Source organism: Durio zibethinus, chromosome 6, assembly GCF_047325235.1.
Source record: "Durio zibethinus cultivar Kanyao isolate XHJ-2024 chromosome 6, ASM4732523v1, whole genome shotgun sequence".
NCBI lineage: Eukaryota > Viridiplantae > Streptophyta > Magnoliopsida > Malvales > Malvaceae > Durio > Durio zibethinus.
Genome location: NC_143167.1, coordinates 34,014,126 through 34,027,542, shown reverse-complemented (window position 1 = coordinate 34,027,542; position 13,417 = coordinate 34,014,126). Strand labels below are relative to the sequence as shown.

At 37.0% G+C, this 13,417-nt stretch overlaps 3 protein-coding genes across 3 annotated transcripts; 1 reads left to right on the top strand and 2 right to left on the bottom strand.

The window, feature by feature from the left end:
- Positions 1-506: 506 nt before the first annotated feature.
- On the bottom strand, positions 507-2,102 carry SERAT1;1 (serine acetyltransferase 1;1). Its single transcript, XM_022876039.2, has 2 exons — positions 1,581-2,102; positions 507-1,218 (listed from the first exon to the last, which is right to left on the bottom strand). Exons 1-2 carry the CDS (start codon positions 1,983-1,985, stop codon positions 727-729), a joined length of 897 nt encoding a protein of 298 aa, XP_022731774.2. The 5' UTR covers positions 1,986-2,102; the 3' UTR covers positions 507-726.
- Positions 2,103-2,336: 234 nt separating this feature from the next.
- Positions 2,337-5,198, bottom strand: LOC111286456 (protein EFFECTOR OF TRANSCRIPTION 2). Its single transcript, XM_022876427.2, has 3 exons — positions 5,041-5,198; positions 4,507-4,842; positions 2,337-3,710 (listed from the first exon to the last, which is right to left on the bottom strand). The coding sequence occupies exons 1-3, from the start codon at positions 5,194-5,196 to the stop codon at positions 2,577-2,579; spliced, it is 1,626 nt and encodes a 541-aa protein (XP_022732162.2). The 5' UTR covers positions 5,197-5,198; the 3' UTR covers positions 2,337-2,576.
- Positions 5,199-7,491: 2,293 nt separating this feature from the next.
- On the top strand, positions 7,492-13,096 carry LOC111285841 (inactive protein kinase SELMODRAFT_444075-like). Its single transcript, XM_022875465.2, has 9 exons — positions 7,492-8,386; positions 9,338-9,492; positions 9,579-9,673; positions 9,913-10,946; positions 11,468-11,628; positions 11,811-11,887; positions 11,972-12,119; positions 12,334-12,483; positions 12,823-13,096. Exons 1-9 carry the CDS (start codon positions 8,224-8,226, stop codon positions 12,874-12,876), a joined length of 2,037 nt encoding a protein of 678 aa, XP_022731200.2. The 5' UTR covers positions 7,492-8,223; the 3' UTR covers positions 12,877-13,096.
- The last annotated feature ends 321 nt before the right edge of the window (positions 13,097-13,417 follow it).

The window sequence follows — 13,417 nt, the reverse complement described above, 5'->3', positions numbered from 1 at the left end:
AGATGGGGGCTAAGTAGAAACATATTTGTGCGGTAATACTTGTTTTAGTCGTAATAATAAAATACAAATTTATCCAAAAAAAAAAATAGGTTTATTTTCCTTTGGGTGCTCTTCTTTTCAAATAATCAAGTTTATCGTTGCTATTAAATATAATCTGAATTAAGTAAAATGGGCAGTGATACTAAGGCCTGCCATGACAAGACATCTTCTCTGCTCAAAATATTTGAAAGTAAGATGCTATCCTGTTTCAGTGCTTCAGCTGGTTTAAAACCGCTGGCTGTTCTGGATCAGAATATCTAACCTTTCCATGCACCCTGGTTGGACAAAACAAATGGTAGCCAACTCAAAAACTACACCACTAGAGGAGCAAATTTAGAATATCAAACTCGTCAAAATTTGACTCGAGTTACTACCCTTAAAAAATAAATTCCATTCCATTCAAAGAATCTTGTTTTGTGCTGCCACACAATGGATTCAGAGTGTAATTCTTGATGGACAGAAAAAAGTAGTAAAAAGATATAGCAAATTAGTACTTATGTTCGTTGTTTACATATCTATTACAGCATTACATGATCAAAATGGAAGTCAAGGCCAGCATACTCGAAGCTTAACATAAAAGAAAGAAGCAGAATACACCTTTTAATAGCTTTAAGTCTTCAACATCATAGTGGAAGCAACAGAACAGCTTTAAGTATATAGAGTAACTAAGAAAGTGAAGCTCGGTGATCAAATGATATAATCTGACCACTCAGAGATGAATGAAGTGTGATCCATGGACTCTCCAGGGCATTCCTCATGCCTCGAGGGTTTCTCCTTCCCTCCCACGAGCCTTGCAGGGTTCCCTACAGCTGTGGTCCGCGGAGGCACATCAATCAGAACCACTGACCCTGCTCCAATCTTTGCTCCCTCCCCAATCTTCACATTCCCTAATATGGTTGCACCAGCCCCGATCAGCACTCCATCTCCAATCTTCGGATGCCGATCCCCACTCGCTTTCCCAGTCCCACCAAGTGTAACATGATGCAAAATCGACACATTGTTGCCAACAACCGCGGTTTCACCAATCACCACACCAGTGGCATGATCAAACAAAATCCCCTTCCCAATCTTCGCCGCTGGATGTATATCAACAGCAAAAACGTCGGAGATTCGAGAGTGTAATGCCAATGCTAGCGGCCTACGTGATTGAGTCCACAAATTGTGTGCTACACGATGAGCCTATAATAACAAAATTCCAACTATTATTAAAAAATTTTTTCCATTTCCCTCAATTTTCTGCTCTATCAACAAAAATCAATGCTTTACACAAATTCCTTTAACAAATACTTTCACAAGATTCAATTAACAATAAGCATACCATTTCCATCAAAATGCTAAAGGCTATTCAATCTTAACCGTACGTGTCAATCAAGGAACTTTTTTTTATCTAAGATCAAACATGTAATTTTAATGATAAATATAAAAAAAAAACTCAAAATTGAAACCAAATAAGAACTAGAATTCCTTTATATCATACTAATTTACATAACTTTGTGAAATAAAATTCAATTAATCAGAGGAAATTAAGAAAAATTATTTACCTGGCAAGCTAAGAATCCTTTATAATTAAGTAGGCAATGAGAGAATGAAACGCAAGCAGGATCCCTAACACGAGCCGCACGCAGATCGGCGACGGCGGCGGCTCGAAGCGAAGGGTCCGAGGAGAAAGTATTCAGAAAGAGATCATATAGAAGCGTCGACAGCAGCGTGGAGGAACAGAGCTTGTTGCCGAGATGGAAGGAAAGCGAGCGTTCCAGAGAGGAGTGAGAGAGGATCGTTGAGTAGAGGTAGCTAGCTAGAGCAGGCTCCGACTCGGCGTCCCTGCGTGCCTCGGCTTTTATCTGTGCCCACAACCAAGCCTCGTCTTCCTCCACGGTTGTTTCCATCGCTTGAGATGGGAGCGTAGAAGGGACCGGAGAAGGGTAACGGAGTTCTCCGGCAGGCATTTTAGTGGTGGTAGCGTACGTTAGCGAAGTTTCTGATGATGTGGCGACGAAAACAGCAACGCTTTAGGAAGTCATTTGCCTTTGGGTTCGCATTTTTGCATTTTTTCTGGCATTTGGTATAGGCGACACGTGGAAAGATTTGCTTCAGACGAGGAATAGTTTTTTTTGGTAGGACATTGAAAAAGTAGTTTCTAAATAAAATTTAATTAATCTTAATAAGTGTTTATAACTCTTTTAATTTCCCTTTTTTTTTTTTTTGTCAATACTTAATTTCTCTTTGGGTCGTAAAAATTAAAAATGCCTTAAACTATTTTCTTTAAAAAAAAAAAAAAAAAAACTACTACATATATGTTAAAATAAAATGAATTTTTATAGAAAAACAAGGATGAGAATCACACTCGACCACAAAGACTTTCTATGGAATTAAATAAATGTTCATGAGCTAAAACATAATTCAACAGCAGCCAATTGAATAATTATTATATAGTACACAAAATACATAAAAAAACTCTTTGGTTCCTGCACTCTTCCCAAACACGGAAGCCATGGTGATTCTCCCACAAAATTCTCTGCCCGGGAGACAGATTTGCCTTAGTGTTGCCAACATCTTCCTTTTCCCTTAGTTCTCCTCTGGCAGAAAGAACCATTGCGGGTGGGTGCTCCACAAATGGATGTGCTACTACTTGAATGTGCGTCAAAAACATGGGATGTGCTCCTTGAATCTAATCCAGAGCGGAGGCTAGCAATCCTCATCCCTTTATGCTCCTCACACCTGACTCTTCCTCTAACAGGTTGTTTTGTGCAGAAACATCCATCACCTAATTTCACACCGCATATAGTATCGTAGCCCTCATTGAAAACAGGCTTTTGTCGAGCAACTCCAGTTTCCACTTTTTCAGGTATAAAAACTTCAGAGGATTTCTTGTCAAAACCTGAAGCTTCATTAGCATATGAATCAAAAGCCACATATGGCACTGTCTGATATCTTGTTGTCTGGGAATTGGAGTAAAAAATTCTCCTCCCTTTATGCAAATCACACCTCTTTCTCTCTGAAACTGGCTGCCTTCTACAAAGAGATCCATCATCCATGACAACTCCACAAATAGGACTGCAGTGCTCAATTTCAGGATAGTCCACTGACAATGAAGGCACTGGGCCAAAGCTGGGAATCTTTGGGCCATGAACATTGCATTCTCCGTTATCAAAAACAACATATTCCGAGCATGCCTTATGCAGTTGGGATTTCTCCCTTGTACTCAACCTCACAGAGGACCCCTTAGTTTTCTGGCCCTTGTGTTCACCACACCTTTTTCTTCCTTCAACTGGTGGCTTTCTACAAATGGAACCATCCTCTAAAACCACTCCGCAAGTGATGGTATCATTCTCATTAGAGCCACCATGATCAGAAACTAACCTAGGCTGTGATCTGCCGAACTTGAAAACTTGCCACAAAAAGTTGTAGCTCTCTCCATCAGCGTATTTGCTGAATTCATTGTCCTGTGAAAGCAGCTTGCTTGATTTGATTTCGATACCTACTTGCTTTTGAAGGAAGGATAGATTCTTTGTGGAGAAAATGGCTAGTGGGGAACGATTGGCTGCACGTTTATTAAGTTTCTGAAGGATATTATCATGGCGGCGTGCACCATTAGAACCTTTATTCCATGCATAATCAAAGGTATCAAGAAGCTGAGCTTCTGTTCTATGAGCGTCTGCCTTGTTTTCCGTCTACTTAGCATATAGGGGAGAGGAAAAGAATATTAAAATTTTGAAAATTAGAAAGCAAAATTTGAATGCAGGCATTCTTCTGTCCATGAGTACAGGGAAGACCCTAAAAATTACAATCAATCAATAGAGCATCATTTACATGCTGTGTATGTGAGTGAACATATAATAAGAACATTGATGAATGGCTGCACTTTTCACTGTTATTTAGCTTTCAAACCATCTCATCCAGTTAAGAGTCGACAAGTAAACCCTTCAATGAGTACTAATAAGAATCCATTTCCATGACCATCTGTAATTCACACAAGACTATGAGCTTATAGCAGTAATAAGAAGAACATATATACGCTAGTTCACAACCTGCAAAATTGACCTTAACAAGTTGTATAAATATACTTCCACTGTTCTTGGTACAAGTTTCTCCACTAATTCTTTCTATTTTCACCCTCCAAAGCACTAATATTCACAACATTTATTGCTTGCATACTGAAACACTTAATTATAGCCAGTAAAAGGCTATTTTAGCATGATTACATTACAGTCGAAGAACAAAAAAAGGCGATTGTTAACAATTCAAAGGAATTCAAACTAGAAGATTATTGAAATATCACTAGAACAAATATCTCATTCGCTATGTCTAAACTTATCATTGTTTTACTACTAAAAGAAATACTCTAGAAAAGAACTGAGAACTTTTATTCCAATTTTGTTATTCAAACTTCTCAAATAGTTTCCGTTCAAGAGTCATAGGATACCAAGCAAGTTGAAGTTAGCAAAAACGGAGAAGAAATATACTCACAGGAGCCCATCTGTAAACAATCGAATAGCCTCTCGAAAAGATGTCTTCAAAGCATGCACATCCTTTTTCTCCAGAGCCACTTCTACCCAAATGAGCACCTGTACGACCATATTGTTGGAGTCTTGCCCTGACATTGTCAGCTTCACCAAGATAAACTACCAAAACCTTGTCTGGGTCAAGCTTGCCAGGATTGTCCCTGCTCGAGGAGCCAGAACGGTATATAGCAAGCTCATAGAGTCCTGAGCTTGAACTTCCGGGAAGATTTTCAACCCTGTATCTGGCCACTCCTTCTTTCCCAACTGAGTAGTCTTCCCAATCATCAGGCCCGATAAGAACCTAAACACATGATTACATGAAAATACAAAAAGACCCAGAAAGGATGGAGGATTATAAATCGGATATAGATATTGTTTAGCAACAATTAACTGAAAAAAGGAAGGGAATCCATTGATGTAATCCTGTAAAAATTCAGTAGTTCATTCGTGATTAAATGCTTGTAAAGAGGGAGAAGAGATTTTGGAGTTTAAATGGAACCTTCCATTTGGAGAAGTGGGAGTCATGCTTGGTCCGCTTGTGATCTTCACGTTTCAATCTGGTGACTACAGCGGCCAATTTAGCCGCTCCCATTGGCATTGGATCTCCTCCTGGAAAATGACCGTTGTCCTGTTTGCGCCACTGTATAACAGGCATCTTCATTGTAAAAAGACCAAATTGCCTTTTCCTTTTATGGAAGTTTCTAAAATTTTTGAATCCCTACTTTTCCCTTATCCAAAATTCTCCCATGGACTCCAATTCCAATCCAATTAAGAATTGGTTTAAGAGTTAAGAATTTAAGCCCAATCCTGTTAAAGATGATTTGCTTATCAAACTAAAATTGTTAGTTTTTTTAACAAAACAAAACCCTAAATTTTTAAAATCATATCCTGGCAAGCTTGACCCACTACCAAAATCATATGATCGTTAATAAAATTTTTAATTATATAAATGAGATTAAAAAATTATTATTTTTTAATTAATTTTTTATTATGTATATCTGAAATTTAAAAACTCCACTACCAATCATATGATTTTTTTGGTGTTACAAACTAACGCCAATAATATTATCATTAAGAAAGAATTCCGTTAGTGTTCCTAATAATCCTTCTTTTAATGTCATAATAATAGTAATATTTGTTTTTGGTAAATTTAATTTGTATGATGGTCTATCTTACTTTTCCTTTTATATCTTTATTAACAGCTATGGGTACCATTGTCTCTGGCTATGTTGGGCTCCAAATTGGAGAGAGTAAGTGCCATCAATTCCTCACTTTCTTATTTAGTTTCCTGTTTACATTATTCTTGAATACATAGAAACATCATTCTTGATTTCTTTATACAAGATTTGTTTTCTCATATTCAAATACTGTAAAATAGAAAAGGCATCTTCGTCATTTTTTTTTTTTTTTTTTTATGTTGCAGATAAGAAGTTAACAAGCTTATGTTTGTATGTGATTGTGAAATTCAGTTGTCTTTATATGCTGCATTCATTTCCAAGGCTGAATCTTTCAGCACCTCCCCTGGGAAAGCTGAAAGAGTTAGTGACCTCAAAAGTTTTCATCTTTGTTAGCTACCTCTTGTCCTCTTCCTTGCCATAGGTATCATCAAAGGCTACTTTCTCTGCTAGCAGATCAAAGAGATCATTGAGTAAACTCTCATACTTTTGTGAAAAAATGAAATACTTGGATGGTTTTGTTGGAAATATCTCAATTCTTGAAGTGGACAATCATCAACCAAGTGTATTATGTCATTGTATTTATCTTTAAAATTTAAAACTCTTTTCATTTTTTTCTGTTTGGAGAGGAATGGATTTGGAGCTAAGCTCTGCATGAGTAACATTAGGGAATATTTTAAAGTTTCTTTGGTTTGTATCTTTTGTGAAGGTAGTCAGCCATTGCCGCTAGCTAGCTAACTTTAGGTCCCACTTTCATAAAGAATGACATAGGAGGTGTTTGCATATCTAAGTCTAACCTACCTTTTAATTTTTTTTTTTGGTTCTTCATTTTTATAGTAGGATATAGACAATAAGGTCTTTTTTTTTTTTTACAGTTTTACATGTGGAATAACAGTCATTAAGATAAATTGTCTTCATCGCAAGTAGACTATCTGCAGTAAAGAGTCATGTGATTTCCTATTTTCTGTTTCGAATTTGGCTGTGTTGCATTGTTTCTTCAATGTGCAAATTTCTAGTTGACTGATGGATATCTTCACTTTCCACAGAATTCAAATCAGCTCAAGGAGCGGAAGCCAGCTATAAGCTGAAGTTTTGTTGGCTAGAAATTGACATTTCCATTGAAAAAAATGAGCATTTGTATTCAAATGACAGCAAGCTCATAATTGATGTTACCCATTCCATGCCATGCCCTACCATAAACTCTTTGTCTTCATTTGTCAGTGTGTAGGGCAGGGCTCATATATCATGTCCTACCACACTACCAATCCGCCATCTTGTGCCATATCAGAGCAACACAAAAACAAAAGCAATTTAATTGATGTTCCTGCACAAATTTAAGTGCCACATTTACAAAAGCATTAGTTTTTCTGTTCCATCTGTTTATATTTAAGATCAACTCTGTTGTTACCTCATCAGCTGGATCTAGCCCCAGACACAAAAAATAGTTGATTACTATCTCCAAGGAGACAAAGCCTTAAAAACCCAGATTAAAAAAATAATGAGAACTTCAATGGGCAAGAAATAGGCAGTTTTGTTGCATCCCAGACAGATTGTTAATCCCAAAATGGTGATAAAAAAATTGGGAATTCCAATATGTAAATTTTTGTTGTTTTCAAAAGATTTTAGTATTAAATGTAGTCTTTACCAAAGTAAATGGCAGGTAAGGCACATGACCAAACGCCACTACCAGATTCAAAACTGTAAGAATCAAACTTCCTTCTATTACCTACTCTCAATTTTCAGTCTAAAAGAAAAGAATCAAATTACATTTCATTGCTTGGTAAAGTCCACATTTGAGGGCTCCATGCAAAGTTTCTAATTTCGTTTAAAAGTTCGTAGGATAGATAGGTAAAGGGAAAGGGAAAGCTTTCTTCCAATCATGCAGCTAATAGTTTACATAATTACATGGGTTCGGTATTAAACAGTCGTCGTTTCCTGACATTACCCGTTTCTTTTTGTCGTTTGTTATTTGTATAATACTAATGTATTGCCAATTACCCTTTCTTGTAATTTTGTTGAAAGCAAAGGTTTTAAAATTAGGCCACCCGCTTTGTTTCACAAGAATCATTTTTTCTAAAGAAAGCTCACGCACGTTACATGAACTAAAAGAAAAGGCAGCCTCAGTTTCTGTGAAAGAAACTTGTGCTTGTTCTTGCAAGAACGGACACATGTTTCTTTATTGCATCCAAAGCTGTCTATTGAGAGAGAGAAGAAAGAGAGGGTCTTGGTAACTAGAGCTTATACACGTCCCTTTTATGAGAAAGAGCTTACTTGATTTGAAAAAATTACCTTGAAGTGCACATCCCCATCTGCTACTCTTTTTTCAATTTAAACTTTTCTTCAGAGCACCTCTAAGAAGAAAAAAAAAGGCATCTTGGTTATTGTGAATCAGCAAAAATGCAATCTTTTCTGATCAAGGGTTGTGTTTTAATTGAGAAATAGGATGGGTTTTGAATATGGGTTGCGTGGAAGGTGTTCATGAGTTTAGTTTCTAGCTGGCTTTGGAGATGAAACAAAAGGGTACCTCAGATTTGGTTGGAAAAGTAGTGGTGGTGGCTGTTAAAGCAGCAAGGGAGATCCCAAGGACTGCTCTGGTCTGGGCTTTGACTCATGTTGTCCAGCCTGGGGATTGCATTAAGCTGCTTGTGGTTATTCCTGCCCACTCCTCGAGTAACTTAATTTTCCTTATATACACATCTTCTTTCACTTTTACTTCTTTTCTCCTTACTTTTTGTATGATGATGGAATTCATTGAGCAGATTTGGGGGATTAGAGGAGTCACGTAGTAGAATTATGCGTGCAGAAGCTAAGCTTGCATTGATTTCTCCTCCATACATTAGAGAAAAATTTTGTTCTACATCACTTTCTTATGTTTAAGGAAAGAATTATTGCTAGACGATCTATGGCTTAAAATATAAAATTCAGTACGTAGAGATTTTGACAGGTTGGCTGGTTGGATCTTGAAACCTTAGAGTCTTACAAGTGGCAGATGCAATCATTACAACAAAATATGTTGCCTATCAGTTCCCAAATCTTATTAGGACGAAAAGTTTTGGGGAACTTATTGATGTCCTTGTACTTTATCTATGTAAATGCTGCAGTGGAAAATGAAATTGAGCCTTTAGACACCAGTAAACTATTGAATTCTTTATGTTTCTGAATTTGGTGATGCTTTTTTACTTCATTTAGTTTGAGTAAATAGTAGAGAGCTTTTGGTGAATTTTCATAATGCTCCTTTATTCCTTTGTTGAACTTGGCTGCTTGTTGGCTCATAACTGTTAATCTTAGCCTCTTCATTCTGTGTTTGATACAGTTGCTTCACAGATTAAAAAAGGCCACTTAGCATGTATGAGTCAAAAGAAAGAACGTTATCGAAATTAATTGGCATAGAATCAGGTTGAAAATGTTTGAAGCCATTAGGCTAAGATTGTATTCACTGTACTTTCTTATCAGCTTAACATGCAATTATCAGGTTCAGTTATATATAATTGCCACAGCTGAGAATTTGGTTTGAGCATTCTGCTGCTTTATTCTTTCTTTTGGTCTCTGCTTTGTTATATCCTCTATTCACTTCATAATATTTGCTGTTTATAACCCATTAGGATCCAAATTCATTCTCAGGTAAAAAGATATGGGGGATTTCGAGATTTACCAGTGATTGCGCTACTGGTCATTGGAAGTCTCTCTCGGGAACTAGTTCAGATAAAAAACAAGATATTGCAGATTCATGCTCCCAAATGATTTTTCAGTTACAAGATGTTTATGACCCAGAGAAGGTTAGTGGATTAATTTATTTTCAGATGTTTCTTTAGTTCTTAAATTCTTTGTTCCTAGTATTCAGTTTTTAAGTTCCTGGTTGCAGCTAAAGGTCAGGATAAAAATTGTTCCTGGATCACCGTATGGGATAGTTGCTGCTGAGGCTAAGAAAGCTCAATCCAACTGGGTTATATTGGATAAGTAATATATACAATGTAAACTTTGTTCTCTTGCATGATGTATCCCATTTTGTTTTTTAGCTTAAGGCATGCTTTTAGCTATGTGCAATTATGCAAATTACACAAGGTCCTAGTTTACTCTTTTGTTTAGTAGATAATGTTTTCATGTTCTGAAACTTCCTATTTTTACCTCAGTTTCCTTTCAATTCTTCTATTTGTTCAATTAATTATTGTTATTATTGTTTTTGGATCCTTGAACAGATGCTTAAAACATGAGAAGAAGCATTGCCTGGAAGAGCTGCAATGCAATCTTGTGGTCATGAAGCGATCTCAGCCAAAGGTTCTTCGATTGAATTTGGTTGGATCACCAAACATGGCACCTGAAGTGCCTTGGCCGTTAACTTTTCAATCAGAAACATCTCCTAAACATAAGAAAAGCTGGCATGAGCAGTTAGATGAAACTAAAGGGCCATTTGTGACTCCCGTCAGTAGTCCAGAGCGTGAATCATCCCTGACTGCTACTGATGTTAGAACTTCATCAATATCAAGCTCAGATCCAGGGTCCTCACCATTTTTCCTCCCTGGGTTATATGAGAGCTTGAAGAAAGAGTATTCATTTATTACTGAAGAAAGCCAAAATCTGTTTGAATCTGATTCAGATTCTGACATTGAGCTAGATCCTCCTAAAACAAGTTCATATTTCCAGCCATGGATAGCTGACGTTCATAGTTCTGGAACTGACTCTAAGCATCTTGGCAAAGGTTTACAGAGTCTGAATGATTCATCTCTAACTTCAACATATAGCATTTTGTTGGAGAAATTATCTACATTGAATAGAGAATCTGATGTCGGGGTCCTTAATTATAGGCTTGATCTGAAGGTGAGCAAAAGTGTGAGGGAAGCTATCTCACTGTCAAGAAATGCTCCTCCTGGACCTCCTCCATTATGTTCAATATGTCAGCACAAGGCCCCTACGTTTGGGCACCCTCCAAGGTGGTTCACTTATGCTGAACTGGAACATGCTACAAAGGGCTTTTCACAATCGAATTTCTTGGCTGAAGGTGGATTTGGTTCTGTTCATAGAGGGATCTTACCAGGTGGTCAGGTCATTGCTGTGAAGCAACATAAGTTGGCTAGTTCTCAAGGTGACCTAGAATTTTGCTCAGAAGTTGAGGTTTTAAGTTGTGCACAACATCGCAATGTTGTAATGCTGATCGGATACTGCATTGAGGATGGAAAAAGATTGCTAGTTTATGAATACATTTGCAATGGGTCTCTGGATTCTCATCTTTATGGTAAGTTCCCTTCTATTCTAATTTATGTTATGACTCACTGATCTTGATAATAGAACTGCAATGCAAGCAAGTAGCTAGAATATCAAGGGAGATTTTCCTCTCAGCTTATGAATTGAAATTGAAATTTTTATCACATTTTCTCAGTTTGACCAACTTTAAAACTATTGTTCCATTGACTAACATGAGTTTACTGTTTAATGGAATGTCCTAAAGTCATGACCTTGAAAAACAACACTTATTTTCTGTTGACTGTTTATTGAGGAATGGTGTGTCTAGTTACATATGATTTTTAAACAATTCTTAGTTGCCTTTCGAGGTAAGACCTTTATAAATTAGTGGATAACTTTGGTTTAAATGTATGAAATTATTTACTTTCACTGGTCAAAACTTAAATGGAAAATGCTGCTTGGTCCTCAAAATGGAGCAAGTTGTCTATGAGTCTAATATGTTCATTGTCCTTACTGATCATTGATAATTACCCTCCAAATAGGCAACTTAATCATGATATGGGAATTTTTCAGGGCATAATCGTGATGCATTGCAATGGTCTGCAAGACAAAAGATTGCTGTTGGAGCAGCTAGAGGATTGAGATACCTTCATGAAGAATGCAGAGTCGGTTGTATAGTACACCGTGATATGCGGCCTAACAATATCCTTGTCACCCACGATTTCGAACCTTTAGTATGTCACGTCTTCTAAGCTCTGTGAACAAATTGTCAAATTTCTCTTGACCAGCTGTATATTCTCCTTGATGCACGGCTCATTCAAGTGTGAATGCTCTTCTTTTTGTATCAAATTATAGGCACATATAGCATGTGCCTTATCAGGGACTGCAAACTGACTATTGCTTCTGGATCATTTAGGTTGGGGATTTTGGGTTGGCAAGGTGGCAGCCAGATGGAGACAGGGGAGTGGAAACTAGAGTAATTGGAACATTCGGGTAAACCACAACTATTTTGTTTTTCCTTGTTGCTTTATCCTCTACCAAGGACAAATTTATTCAGGAAAACAATCTTTTTGGCAGGTATTTAGCTCCAGAATATGCCCAAAGTGGCCAAATTACAGAGAAAGCTGATGTCTACTCCTTTGGGGTGGTATTGGTAGAGCTTATCACTGGACGAAAAGCTATGGACATTAGTCGGCCAAAGGGACAGCAGTGCCTCACAGAATGGGTACAAGCCTGACTTGATTTTAGGTTACAATTTTCTAGATTGGTGATTGCATAAAATCTTTGATAAAAGTAGATTTACTTCTTGTCATAAGAACATCAACAGATCACCTTCTAGTTTATCTTGTCCCTTGATTCTAATTGTATAATCTCTTGGGCAATTATTACTTTAAAATTTATCATCAATGGATTTGCTTACTGGTTCAAATTTGGATCAGGCACGCCCTTTACTAGAAAGTCATGCCATACATGAACTTGTCGACCCCCGCTTGAGGAACTGCTATGCGGAGCAAGAGGTCTATGGCATGCTGCAATGTGCTTCCTTGTGCATCAGACGGGATCCTCATTTAAGGCCTCGTATGTCTCAGGTTGGAAAATTGGAATTTACATAATAAAATTCCCCTCCTAAAACCATTTATCGTGTCATCATTGTTTCAATGTTCGTAGCAAAAACTGTGAACAATCTCACATAATACCAACATGTCTGAAACTCCGAAACAGAACATCTAGGTGTGTATGTGCACCGTATAGTTTTATGTGCAGGCTATCTGCTCTGAGACACCGTTAGTTCTTTCTACGGTGTTTGCTACAAATCTGGTTTGCCTTTCGTGTTTAACAATTACTAGTTGAAAGTTCTTTGATTCTTGTAAACATTTTATATTAATCCTTCATAGTTTACTGTTATCTCACTCTTGTTTATGCTGAAGGTGCTTCGGATGTTGGAGGGGGATTTCATCACTAATTGGACTAGCAATGCATGAAAGCATCAGCCGATCTTGATCGAGGCAGAAAGATATTGGTAGCTACGCTGCACAAAGAGTAGATGGGCAGCTCAGTAAGAGTCAAGAAGGCCTGAGAAGGCAAATATTATTTGGAAACAGTGTCACCGTTAAACTTTAACTATAGTATAGATTCATGGTCATATTCATATAGCTGTAAATTTGAGTGAATATTTTGTAAATTACATCAATTTTCTCCTTTCGCCGATTGTTTTACCCTAGTTTTATAACATTTGCTGCTTTTTTTTTTTTTCATTAAATCATGTCAATTGTCAACTGCCGATTTCTTTTTTTTTTTTTTTATCAAAAAAAGTTTAGGTGAAGGGAGATGATCTTATTTTGAATCAAGACATGTAACAAGTTTTAGCGAAAATTTACATTAAATTTGCAGTTAATCCACTTGGGATTGTTGATAGCGAAAATTAAAATTAAACCAATCAGTGTAAAGAAAATCATATTTTGTTTGAATTTCTTGAATTCTCAGTTTATTATTATTGGGCCTTAAATACTCAATACCAAACTT